This window comes from Phyllobates terribilis, unplaced genomic scaffold (assembly GCF_046119375.1).
Source record: "Phyllobates terribilis strain yellow unplaced genomic scaffold, ASM4611937v1 Scaffold_3__8_contigs__length_932513732, whole genome shotgun sequence".
Classification (NCBI taxonomy): domain Eukaryota; kingdom Metazoa; phylum Chordata; class Amphibia; order Anura; family Dendrobatidae; genus Phyllobates; species Phyllobates terribilis.
Genome location: NW_027362763.1, coordinates 646,673,353 through 646,685,440, shown reverse-complemented (window position 1 = coordinate 646,685,440; position 12,088 = coordinate 646,673,353). Strand labels below are relative to the sequence as shown.

The 12,088-nt window shown below is 55.2% G+C and overlaps 1 protein-coding gene across 3 annotated transcripts in view; it reads right to left on the bottom strand.

Annotated features, from left to right (window-relative positions):
- CUL9 (cullin 9) overlaps window positions 1–12,088 on the bottom strand; it is a 171,862-nt gene that overhangs the window by 117,256 nt on the left and 42,518 nt on the right. For all 3 annotated transcript variants that reach the window (XM_073671636.1, XM_073671638.1, XM_073671637.1), the window contains exons 18-26: window positions 11,196–11,371; window positions 10,987–11,120; window positions 10,725–10,910; window positions 10,537–10,643; window positions 10,279–10,461; window positions 9,836–9,993; window positions 7,649–7,880; window positions 4,729–4,909; window positions 4,505–4,650 (exon numbers count right to left, since the gene is read on the bottom strand). In XM_073671636.1, the coding sequence (XP_073527737.1) occupies window positions 4,505–4,650; window positions 4,729–4,909; window positions 7,649–7,880; window positions 9,836–9,993; window positions 10,279–10,461; window positions 10,537–10,643; window positions 10,725–10,910; window positions 10,987–11,120; window positions 11,196–11,371 (1,503 nt within the window). The remainder of the gene's footprint in view (window positions 1–4,504; window positions 4,651–4,728; window positions 4,910–7,648; window positions 7,881–9,835; window positions 9,994–10,278; window positions 10,462–10,536; window positions 10,644–10,724; window positions 10,911–10,986; window positions 11,121–11,195; window positions 11,372–12,088) is intronic.

Here is a 12,088-nt window from a genome sequence, read left to right as displayed (position 1 = left end):
ACAGGTCGTCCAGGTAGGGGAGAATCGTAACTCCTTGCCTTCGAAGGAGCGCCATGAGCGGCGCCAGAATCTTTGTAAAAACCCTGGGCGCCGAGGCCAAACCGAATAGTAGGGCCACAAACTGGTAATGGGCCTGACCTATGGCGAAACGCAGGAAGCGCTGGTGAGCCCTGCAAATAGGCGTCGTGGATGTCGATCGACACCAAGAAATCGTACTGCGACAGGGCCGCCACGACAGAGCGAAGAGACTCCATACGGAATATCCGGGTCCAGACATGAAAATTCAATTCTTTGAGGTCCAGAATGGGGAGAAACTTGTCCTCCTTTTTGGGGACCACAAAAAGGTTGGAGTAAAACCCCCTTCCCCGGTCCTCCGGCGGAACCGGAACCACCACACCCTGCTGCAGAAAAGAGTCGACCTCCCGCAACAGTGCAGCAGCCAGCATGGCCTCGGACGGGATGCGTGACTGACGAAACTGGTCCGGGGGTCAAGAATGAAACTCTATGAAATAGCCTGCCGACATAACCCGCGTCACCCAGGAGTCCGATACGTGGGACGCCCAAATCGACCCGAATTGTAGCAGACGACCTCCCACCCGAGAGCCCTCGAGTGGGTTCCTGGCGACAGTCCGCCTTAGCGGGCTTTTTGTCAACCTCCCGTTTGTCCTGACGGAAATGTTGTTTCCAGGGTGTACGGGATTTCTGGGTGGTCTTCTTTCCGGAAGACGAGGGACGACCCGATCTCCAAGAGGGCTGACCGAACCGTCCCCTGGGCCGAAAGGACATACGACCACTACCGGCACTTGACTTGCCAGACGTAGAAGCCGCTGCTTTCCGCTGCGGCAAAGCCGTATCCTTGGCCTTGGCAATCAGCTCCGTGAGGTCCGAACCAAAAAGCTGACCGCCCTTGTACGCCAGACTCAGCAAACCTTGTTTGGATACTGCGTCTCCAGTCCACTGTTTAAGCCACAGAGCTCTCCTGACTGTGACGGCCGAGGATTGAGCCCTGGACAGAACCGAAGTAGTATCCAGCACTGCGTCCCTGCCATATCAGGCCGCCTCTTCCAACAGCTGGAAGAGCCTTTCCACCTCAGACAGCGGAGTCCCATCTTGCCACGCCGTCCGCAGCTGATCCAACCACCGCAGAGAAGCCTCACCAGCCCACATGGCCCCCAAGGCCGCTCGGAATCCATGACCCGCGGCCTCGTAGATGGACTTCGCTGCTAACTCCGTCCTTCTGTCCAACGGTTCCTGTAAACTCGCCTTCCCTTTAACAGGAAGCAAAGAAGATTTGCTCAGCTGAGACAATGGCACGTCCGCTTCAGGAGAGGGGACCCAATTAGCGATCGTCTCCGTGGAGCAGGGATACAGGGCATCAAAAAACCGCATCCCCTGGAAGCGTTTATCCGAACACAGGCGTTCCTTCTCCATCGCCTCGTTAAGTTCATCGTGCGCCGGCAGCGTCGAACGAGCCCGACGCGACTCCTGATACAGCCGGGCCGACTTGCCAGGGCGCCTCGTCACCTCTTCAGACAGCTGTAGCGCTTCACGCATAGCCCCAATAAAAGCGTCCACGCGGCCCGAAAGAAAAGCAGAGCGACCCTGCCGATCCTCTTCATCAGAATCGGAGATCTCACCAGGAGAGTCTGTCGGTGATTCCGAAGCCTCCGACGCACTGCGCGGAGGAGACAGCGCCACCACAGGCCTGTGGCGCTTCTTGCCTTGTGACGTCGGTTGGGACTTAGCTGATACCCAATAACCCAGGAGGTCAGACAGACTGTCAATGGAGCGAGTGAGCGCCTCCACTTTAACATCACTGAGACCCCCGACCAGTGTCGAACCTGACGCTGTCGAAGACCCCGGCGTATCAGATACGCGTGACCGATCCTGAAGCGGACCGGGAGAGAGGTCCGCGCCCCCTGATCCGACATGCCCCCACACAGTTGCGAGCGTCGCGGATAAGGCGGTAATAACCCCTTACAATGGGTACAGTAACCGAGGATGTGTGATTCTGCTACCACAGCCTGTTCTTACACAAAAAATCACCAAGCACTGAAGGGTTAAAGCTCCTCCTTAAAGGGAGAAGAGCAACCCCAGCTGCCTGCAGAGGAAAAGTTAACCTAACAGACTAGGGTGATGCACCCTCTGATCCCAGAAGCATGCCCCTGAGGAGGCCAGACCCCATTCAGAAGGGGTTAATGCTGCTGACCCCGCAATACACCTTTGCCTTAAAAGGACAGAGGTGTGCGAGTCCCAGAGCCTCCTCAGCAGAGAGGTAGCAGCGCCGGATATAGAACACCCTGTCTGCCTTAACAGGCCAGCAGTAAGGTGCTCTGCGCTGCAATAGTGAGAAAAAGGAATCTTCTGCCTTAAAAGGCAGAAGTGACTCACCAGCTGGCCGCGGTGACTGCTCTTCTCTGTGTCTGGTGGTGTAGAGAGCGGGGAGCAGGGAGCAGGAGGCGCTGCACGTGGACGCCGGCAGAAGGACCCGGAAGAAGAAGGGGCTGGGTCAGCTCCAGCGCGCGCTTTCCGGGCGCTTCCTGCCTGAGGCTAAGATGACAGGCAGCAGAGAGGCGTGAAGTCACGCCCCCCGCCGCCGCATACTAACGGAGCCCGCGGCTCCTCCTTCCCTGCTCCCCTGCTAGCAGAGAGTTACACAAACGCCGTATGCAGCGGTGATATCCTTCCTGCAAGGACAAAACAGCAGTCGACACTTGTAACAGTAAGAGCGGCTGCCGCCGCAGCCGCTGAAGCACTCGGACCTTGAGGGCACTTACCCAGCTGAGCGCCACAGGGACCCCCAGGGATGTGTGGTGCCGTGGCCCTTTGCTCCCCCGCACGGCGGAGCGCGCAGGGACCCCACAGAAGCCGTGTGAGTCTCCGCCAGGGAGCGCCCTGTATCCCCCGGGGCTGGCAGGCTTCTGCGGGGACCTCCGTAGGGGGTACGCAGATCCGCCAGGGGAGGGTCAGGGGTCCCAGCAGCGCCAAGACCCCCTGAGATCTCTAGACTGAAGGACATGGGAGTAGGAGGAGCCTAAGCTGGAGGGGCCGGTCATCACTTTTTTCTAATCTGAGGTGAACTATCCTGGGGGGCTCCGCCTACCCCCACTAGTAATGGATCTGTGTCTCCCACTAGTAATGGATCTGTGTCTCCCTTCCTTCCCTTCTCCTGCTGAAAGGTTGGTTAGTGGAGGAGGAAACACAGGGAGGTCAGTTTTTGATAGCTTCAGTGTCACATAGAAGGAGGACATGATGTTAGAGACGGCGGACGGGCAATCACTGGTATTTTGCAATAATGCAGGCGTCAGGAGACGCTGTGTATAATTGGGTGTCATCAGCATAGAGATGGTACTGAAAACCGAATCTGCTGATGGTTTATCCAATAGGGGCAGTATATAGAGAGAAGAGGAGGGGGCCTAGGACTGATCCTAGAGGAACCCCGACAGTAAGAGGAAGTAGGGAGGAGGAGGAGCCGGCAAAAGATACTGTGAAGGAGCGGTCAGAGAGGTAGGAGGAGAACCAGGAGAGAGCGGTGTCCTTGAGGCCGATAAAGCGGAGCATAGTGAGGAGGAGCTGGTGATCCACAGTGTCGAATGCTGCAGAGATCCAGGAGATCAGCAGGGAGTAGTGACCATTAGATTTAGCTGTTAGTAGATCATTAGAGACTTTAGTGAGGGCAGTTTCAGTAGAATGTAAAGAGCAGAAACCAGATTATAAAGGGTCAAGAAGAGAGTTATCGGAGAGATAGCGGATTAGACGGGAATGGACCAGGCGTTCCAGGAGTTTAGAGATGAAGGGAAGATTGGAAACAGGTCTGTAGTTGGCCGTGCAGTTCTGGTCCAGGGATGGTTTTTTAAGTAATGGATGTATGCTGGCGTGTTTAAATGAGGAGGGAAAGATACCAGATGAGAGGGAGAGAATAAATATTTTAGTTAGGTGAGTGGTGGCAGCCAGGGAAGGGACTGGAGGAGATGTGAGGGAATAGGGTCACTAGCACAGGTAGTAGGGCTAGAAGATGCAAGGAGCCTGATCACTTCTTCCATGACTGGTTCAAAGACAGAGGGTGAGCTAGATGCAATGGGGGAGGGAGGAGCATGCATGGTATTAGGAAATTTTCTCCCAATCCCCTGCCGGATATGGTCAATTTTTTCTTTGAAATAATTAGCTAGATTGTCAGCGCTGAGGTCGGTGGTCGGGGCCTTCAGTTTTGGATTGAGGAGGGAATGAAAAGTGTCAAAGAGACATTTAGGATTGTTGGAAACTGAAGTGATGAGAGTATTGAAATACATTTGTTTGAAGGGGTGAAGGGCGGAGGTGTAAGTTTTAAGCATAAACTTATAATGGCTGAAATCTTCAGCCAGACTGGATTTTCTCCACACTGGAGGGGACATATATACACCACATATATACACCACACTGGAGGGGACATATATAGTCAGTGCCTTTGCTTTATTTTCTGTACACTCAGGGTATTCTACAGGATGGGAGTGATTGTACATCTCACCTGGTGCTGGTTGAAGAGCAGTAAGATGAACATCTGCAGGGTGGAGACTCTGAGCGTCAGGTCTCCATATTGTACCTCAGCGTTTCCTAACCAAGTCCACTGCAGCCGGCGAGACTGAGCGAGGTCTGAGCCCGGAACTGCCTGACCTGAAGAGAGCACACAAGGCGATGTTCAGCGAACACTCACAGGAGAAGTCACAGCCGCAGACACCGCGGGGCACTTACTCCTTGTATAGAAGTCAGTGAAGCGCTGCAGAGGGGTCCCAAGAGTCTCTGGGAGATACTTAGATGGATCAGTCAGATAGCAGAGAGGAGATATAGACCAACATCGAGGTGATAGCACAAATATCTGGACATCAGAATCCTCCACACCCTCGACCTGCAGCACAGGGCTTTCCTCCATCACCTAAAGACACAGAAGACACAGTGAGGAGCTAAAGTCAAGAAGAATCCACGATCATCATAGAGTGACCACGACTACAACTGAGAAGAACCCACCTCCATCATAGAGTGACCACAACTACAACTGAGAAGAACCCACCTCCATCATAGAGTGTCTACAACTACAACTGAGAAGAACCCACCTCCATCATAGAGTGCCCACAACTACAGCTGAGAAGAACCCACCTCCATCATAGAGTGACCACAACTACAGCTGAGAAGAACCCACCTCCATCATAGAGTGACCACAACTACAGCTAAGAACCCACCTCCATCATAGCGTGACCACAACTACAGCTGAGAAGAACCCACCTCCATCATAGAGTGACCACAACTACAGCTGAGAAGAACCCACCTCCATCATAGAGTGACCACAACTACAACTGAGAAGAACCCACCTCCATCATAGAGTGACCACAACTACAGCTGAGAAGAACCCACCTCCATCATAGAGTGACCACAACTACAACTGAGAAGAACCCACCTCCATCATAGAGTGTCTACAACTACAACTGAGAAGAACCCACCTCCATCATAGAGTGACCACAACTACAACAGAAAAGAACCCTCCCCGATCATAGAGGATGCCCCCAATTACAGAGCGGCCACAACTACAACCGGGAAGAACCCACCATTATCGTAGATGATGCCACCGATCATAGAGTAATCACAACTACAACAGAGAAGAACACACAACTTTCCTAGAGCATGCCTCAGTCATAGAGCGACCACAATTACAACCAAGAAGAATTAACCATTATAAGAGAAGATACTCCCCATCACAGAGTGATTACAACTGAGGAGAAACCACCATTATCTGATTAAATTGTGATCATAATTATAACTAAGAACACACCTCCATCATAGAGGGTTTCCCCAATCATGGAGCGACCACAACTATAACCAAGAAGAAGCCATCATTATCATAGATGATCCCTAGATCAGAGTGCGAACACAACTACAACTGAGAAGGCATCACCATCATGTAGAATGTCCCCAATCATAGCGTAATCACAACTACAATAGAGAAGAACCCATCTCCATCATAGATGATGCCCCCAATCGCCTCCTCCTGGTTCATGTCCTCACCCTTCCATCAATTTTCTCCTGCCAGTCAACACTTTCCTCACACCATCTCCTCATTCTGGTCCTTCTCTAAACTACTACTTCCTCCTCCTCACCATCCTCTATTTCCCTTCACCAACTTGACCTTCTGGTTTTTCTCCTCCACAGCTTCTCTTCACTTCACCTCACCATCTCCTCCTCCCCTCCTGTTACCATCACTTCTTCCACACCATCCCAGCACCCCACCCTTCGTGATGACCTCCTCCCTGTCACATCCCACCACCCATCCCCATCCATCTCTCACCATGGGCTCCAATTGTCTTCCTCCTCACCACCTACTCATGGATGTCCTTCTCATCACCATCTCTTCCTCCTAATCCTCATCCTCACCTTCTCTCACCATCTCCTTCCACCTGCCATCCCTTCATCCTGCTCCTCTTCCAAACTATTTCTAACTTCTCCCCTCACTATCCCCTTTTTCTCACCATCCCCTCCAATTTCTCATCATCACCATCTCCTCCTCCTGTACCTATTCCTCATCATTTCTCACTTTCCCTCAACCTCCCTCATTCTCCTGCTGGTTCTGCTTCTCACCATTACCTATTCCGCACCATTCCCTCTTACTCTCACCATCTCCTCCTCCTGGTCCTTCCCCTTTTCCACACCATGTCGTCATCCTGGCCCTCCTCTCCCTCAATGTGTCCTCCTGATCGGCCTCCTTACCATCTTCTCTTACTAGTCCACTTCCTCACCATCTTCTCCACTTCACCATCCCCCCCAACTTACTCTCATCTCCAACTGTTCCTCCGCCACCTCCTCCTTACTATCCCATCACCTTTCCTCACAATATCCTCCAGTTAGTAATCCTCTTCATTCCCACTTACACCTGCCATCTCTTCTTTCTAGTCCTCCTCATCCTTGTCTTCCTCTTCACCATCTACTCCATCTTCTGGTCTTCCTCTTCACAATCCTCCACTTTTCCTCACCATCTTCTGCACCTGACAGTCCTGCTCATTATCCCCTCTTCCCATACCTATGCTCTTCTTTCTGGACCTCCTTCTCACCATCTTTTCATCCTCCTCATTATGTTGTCATCAACTCCTCCTCCTTTCTGTCCTGATTCTCACCTACCTCTCACAATCTCCTTCTCCGGGTCTTTCTTGTTGCTATCCCTCCATCGCAACATCCTCCCTTACTATTGCCATCTCCTCCTCACTATCCCTCCTGCCCCTCACTATCTCCTCCCGCTTGTCCTTCTACTCCTCATCATACCCTTCTCCTGGTCCCCCTTCTTCCCATCTCCTCCTCCTCACCCTGAACACCAACTCACCACCACTATCTCATACTCCTCCTCACAACCACCACCACCATCATCTCCTGGTCTGCCTCCTTACATCGCCTCCTCCTAGTCTGCTTATTCACCATCTGCTCCTTCTCCCCACCAGCTATACCTTCTGGCTGTCCTGATCCTCCCCTGCCCCCCTAACCCTCACAATCGCCTTCACTCGGTCTCGCTAGTTATCCTCTTCCGCAACATTCCCTCCTCATGATTATCACATCCTTCTCCTTGTCATAACACCACCTCTTCTTCGCCACCATCTCTTCCTCCTCTCTGCCACCACCTTGTCCTTCTCCTCACCACCATCTCCTCCTCCTGGTCGTCATCCTCTTCGTTCTCCTCTGATAAGACTTCTCTATCGCGCTCCTGCAGTCGGTACAGATGTTCCTCTTTCTGCAGATCTTTCGCCTCCTGCAGGTTTTTCAGCATCTGTTGTGGGAATCGATTTGGGAAGCAAATTCCAATGTGATCAACCACCGTGTTCTCCAGCCAGCAGGGTCCGAGCGAAAGGAGCCGATCTGCCAGGTAATGCCTGCAATACAAAGCATCATGGGAACAAGGGCTTAGAAACAGCAGAGCAGAGAGCAGCGCCGCAAAGAGCAGCAGCACCACAAAGAGCAGCAGCAGCGGCAGCACCACAAAGAGCAGCAGCAGCGGCAGCACCACAAAGAGCAGCAGCAGCGGCAGCACCACAAAGAGCAGCAGCAGCGGCAGCACCACAAAGAGCAGCAGCAGCGGCAGCACCACAAAGAGCAGCAGCAGCAGCACCACAAAGAGCAGCAGCAGCAGCACCACAAAGAGCAGCAGCAGCAGCACCACAAAGAGCAGCAGCAGCAGCAGCACCACAAAGAGCAGCAGCAGCACCACAAAGAGCAGCAGCAGCACCACAAAGAGCAGCAGCAGCAGCACCACAAAGAGCAGCAGCAGCAGCACCACAAAGAGCAGCAGCAGCAGCAGCAGCACCACAAAGAGCAGCAGCAGCAGCAGCAGCACCACAAAGAGCAGCAGCAGCACCACCACAAAGAGCAGCGGCAGCAGCACCACAAAGAGCAGCAGCGGCAGCAGCACCACAAAGAGCAGCAGCGGCAGCAGCACCACAAAGAGCAGCAGCGGCAGCAGCACCACAAAGAGCAGCAGCGGCAGCAGCACCACAAAGAGCAGCAGCGGCAGCAGCACCACAAAGAGCAGCAGCAGCACCACAAAGAGCAGCAGCAGCACCACAAAGAGCAGCAGCAGCACCACAAAGAGCAGCAGCAGCACCACAAAGAGCAGCAGCACCACAAAGAGCAGCAGCAGCACCACAAAGAGCAGCAGCAGCACCACAAAGAGCAGCAGCAGCACCACAAAGAGCAGCAGCAGCACCACAAAGAGCAGCAGCAGCACCACAAAGAGCAGCAGCAGCACCACAAAGAGCAGCAGCACCACAAAGAGCAGCAGCACCACAAAGAGCAGCAGCAGCGCCGCAAAGAGCAGCAGCGGCAGCACCACAAAGAGGAGCAGCAGCACCACAAAGAGCAGCAGCAGCACCACAAAGAGCAGCAGCAGCACCACAAAGAGCAGCAGCAGCACCACAAAGAGCAACAGCAGCACCACAAAGAGCAACAGCAGCACCACAAGGAGCAGCAGCAGCACCACAAGGAGCAGCAGCAGCAGCACCACAAAGAGCAGCAGCAGCAGCACCACAAAGAGCAGCAGCAGCAGCACCACAAAGAGCAGCAGCACCACAAAGAGCAGCAGCAGCAGCACCACAAAGAGCAGCAGCACCACAAAGAGCAGCAGCAGCAGCACCACAAAGAGCAGCAGCAGCAGTACCACAAAGAGCAGCAGCACCAGCAGTACCACAAAGAGCAGCAGCACCAGCAGTACCACAAAGAGCAGCAGCACCAGCAGTACCACAAAGAGCAGCAGCAGCAGTACCACAAAGAGCAGCAGCAGCAGTACCACAAAGAGCAGCAGCAGTACCACAAAGAGCAGCAGCAGCAGCAGTACCACAAAGAGCAGCAGCAGCAGCACCACAAAGAGCAGCAGCAGCAGCACCACAAAGAGCAGCAGCAGCAGCACCACAAAGAGCAGCAGCAGCAGCACCACAAAGAGCAGCAGCACCACAAAGAGCAGCAGCAGCACCACAAAGAGCAGCAGCAGCAGCACCACAAAGAGCAGCAGCAGCAGCACCACAAAGAGCAGCAGCACCACCACAAAGAGCAGCAGCAGCAGCACCACAAAGAGCAGCAGCAGCACCACAAAGAGCAGCAGCAGCACCACAAAGAGCAGCAGCAGCACCACAGAGAGCAGCAGCAGCACCACAAAGAGCAGCAGCAGCACCACAAAGAGCAGCAGCAGCACCACAAAGAGCAGCAGCAGCACCACAAAGAGCAGCAGCAGCACCACAAAGAGCAGCAGCAGCAGCACAAAGAGCAGCAGCAGCACCACAAAGAGCAGCAGCAGCACCACAAAGAGCAGCACAAGGAAACATGAGAATATTCAAACCTGTAAAAATGCTCAAAGGAATTGGCCAGTTCCAGATCAGACAAGAAAAGAATAAAGTCCAGGAATTCCTGCAGCTGCTCCAGGGCCCGGAGATCAGAAGAATCTGCACGAATCGCAGTTATCAGCTGATCTATATAGCGAGCAAACTGCTCAGTCACCTGCAACATACAAACATCCGGGATATTAGAGGGGGCCCACACCACCATACAGACACCGGCGGGGCCCACACCACCATACAGACACCGGCGGGGTCCACACCACCATACAGACACCGGCGGGGCCCACTCCATATACAGACACCGGCGGGGTCCACACCACCATACAGACACCGGCGGGGCCCACTCCATATACAGACACCGGCGGGGTCCGCACCACATACAGACACCGGCGGGGTCCACACCACCATACAGACACCGGCGGGCCCACTCCACATACAGACTCACGTGTAGCGCAGTCAGGAATGACAGCTGTAACAGCCCTTCACAGAAGCCTTGGCGCAGAGACAGTAAGAATCGCGTCTGCTGCCCAAACATCTCGTCCATGGCGAGTCTAAGAGCCCGGTACATTGAGCAGATCCGGGGAGACAGATCCACATTATTCCAGGACATCTCCAGAAAGCGCTGCACCTGGAGGACACAAGGGGAATTAAACCCAATAACAGTGGAGGAGTCCGTCCCAGACAACGCCAGAGCAGCGGCTACCTGCTTCCGGACCACCTCTTGCCAGCACTGGGCAATTCCCGCCACACTGCTCCATCCAGAACCGGAGGGTCTCACAGGCGGACTGAGGGTGTCCCGACTCTTCCCATCTGAGGAGAGAGCAAACGTAACACCACCTGACACAGGTTCCCATCCTACCTCCCCGCCAGGTGAAGGGATAAGACACTCACTGGTCCTACTGGGGGGCTTCAGTCCGGCAGTGTCCTGGGGGCTGGTGTCCACATGGACCAGGAGGTGAGTGAGCCTGCGGACCCGAGAGTTGAAGACTGAGGTTTGGGCCTTGGGTCTTCGGGCACTCTGAATGTTCTCCAGGTAGCGGGTAAGAAGCCAGCTGAGGGGGCTCAGACCTACGGAGTCTGGAAGAGATTGGGATTGCAGGCTGACCTCCCGCCCATCAGGTAAGCAGAACATGGGGGTCTGAGAGGTTCTTACCTGAGGCTGTGATGCTCCTCACCAGGGGAGATATCAGAGCCTCCCAACAGGTGCGGCCCAGAGCCTGTGCGGCCTCATCGTCCGGCAGGAACCGATCTGCAAACTCCTGCTCATGTGACAAGGCGCGGTTCAACCTGCAATGAGAAGACCACTCAGTGACAGAGGAGATACCACCAGGGATGACGGCATCTGCTCCCGCCTGGTGCTACCTGCTGAACAGCTGTAGTAAGCGCTCCTTCTTCTCACAGATCTCCTGCCCCCAGCTGTGAGCTCGGCTGGTGTAGAAGAGGAACGTTCTCCGGCACAGCTGCTCCTTAAACACCGGCCAGAATGTCGGCTTTGGCCCCAGGACCTCCAAACCACGGACCCTCGTGTCAATACCACCCTGCAGTAAGACCGCGTTACACAGAAGCCCCGAGCCAGCGCAGCAGCAGGAGCCCCGAGGCAGAGCAGCAGCAGGAGCCCCGAGGCAGAGCAGCAGCAGGTGCCCCGTGGCAGAGCAGCAGCAGGAGCCCCGAGGCAGAGCAGCAGCAGGAGCCCCGAGGCAGAGCAGCAGCAGGAGCCCCGAGGCAGCGCAGGAGCCCCGAGGCAGAGCAGCAGCAGGAGCCCCGAGGCAGAGCAGCAGCAGGAGCCCCGAGGCAGAGCAGCAGCAGGAGCCCCGAGGCAGAGCAGCAGCAGGAGCCCCGAGCCAGAGCAGCAGCAGGAGCCCCGAGGCAGAGCAGCAGCAGGAGCCCCGAGCCAGCGCAGCAGCAGGAGCCGCGAGCCAGCGCAGCAGCAGGAGCCGCGAGCCAGCGCAGAAGCCGCGAGCCAGCGCAGCAGCAGGAGCCGCGAGCAAGCGCAGCAGCAGGAGCCGCGAGCCAGCGCAGCAGCAGAAGCCGCGAGCCAGCGCAGCAGCAGAAGCCGCGAGCCAGCGCAGAAGCCGCAAGCTAGCGCAGAAGCAGAAGCCGCGAGCCAGCGCAGAAGCCGCGAGCCAGCGCAGCAGCAGAAGCCACGAGCCAGAGCAGCAGAAGCCACAAGCCAGCGCAGCAGCAGAAGCCACGAGCCAGCGCAGCAGCAGAAGCCACGAGCCAGCGCAGCAGCAGAAGCCATGAGCCAGCGCAGC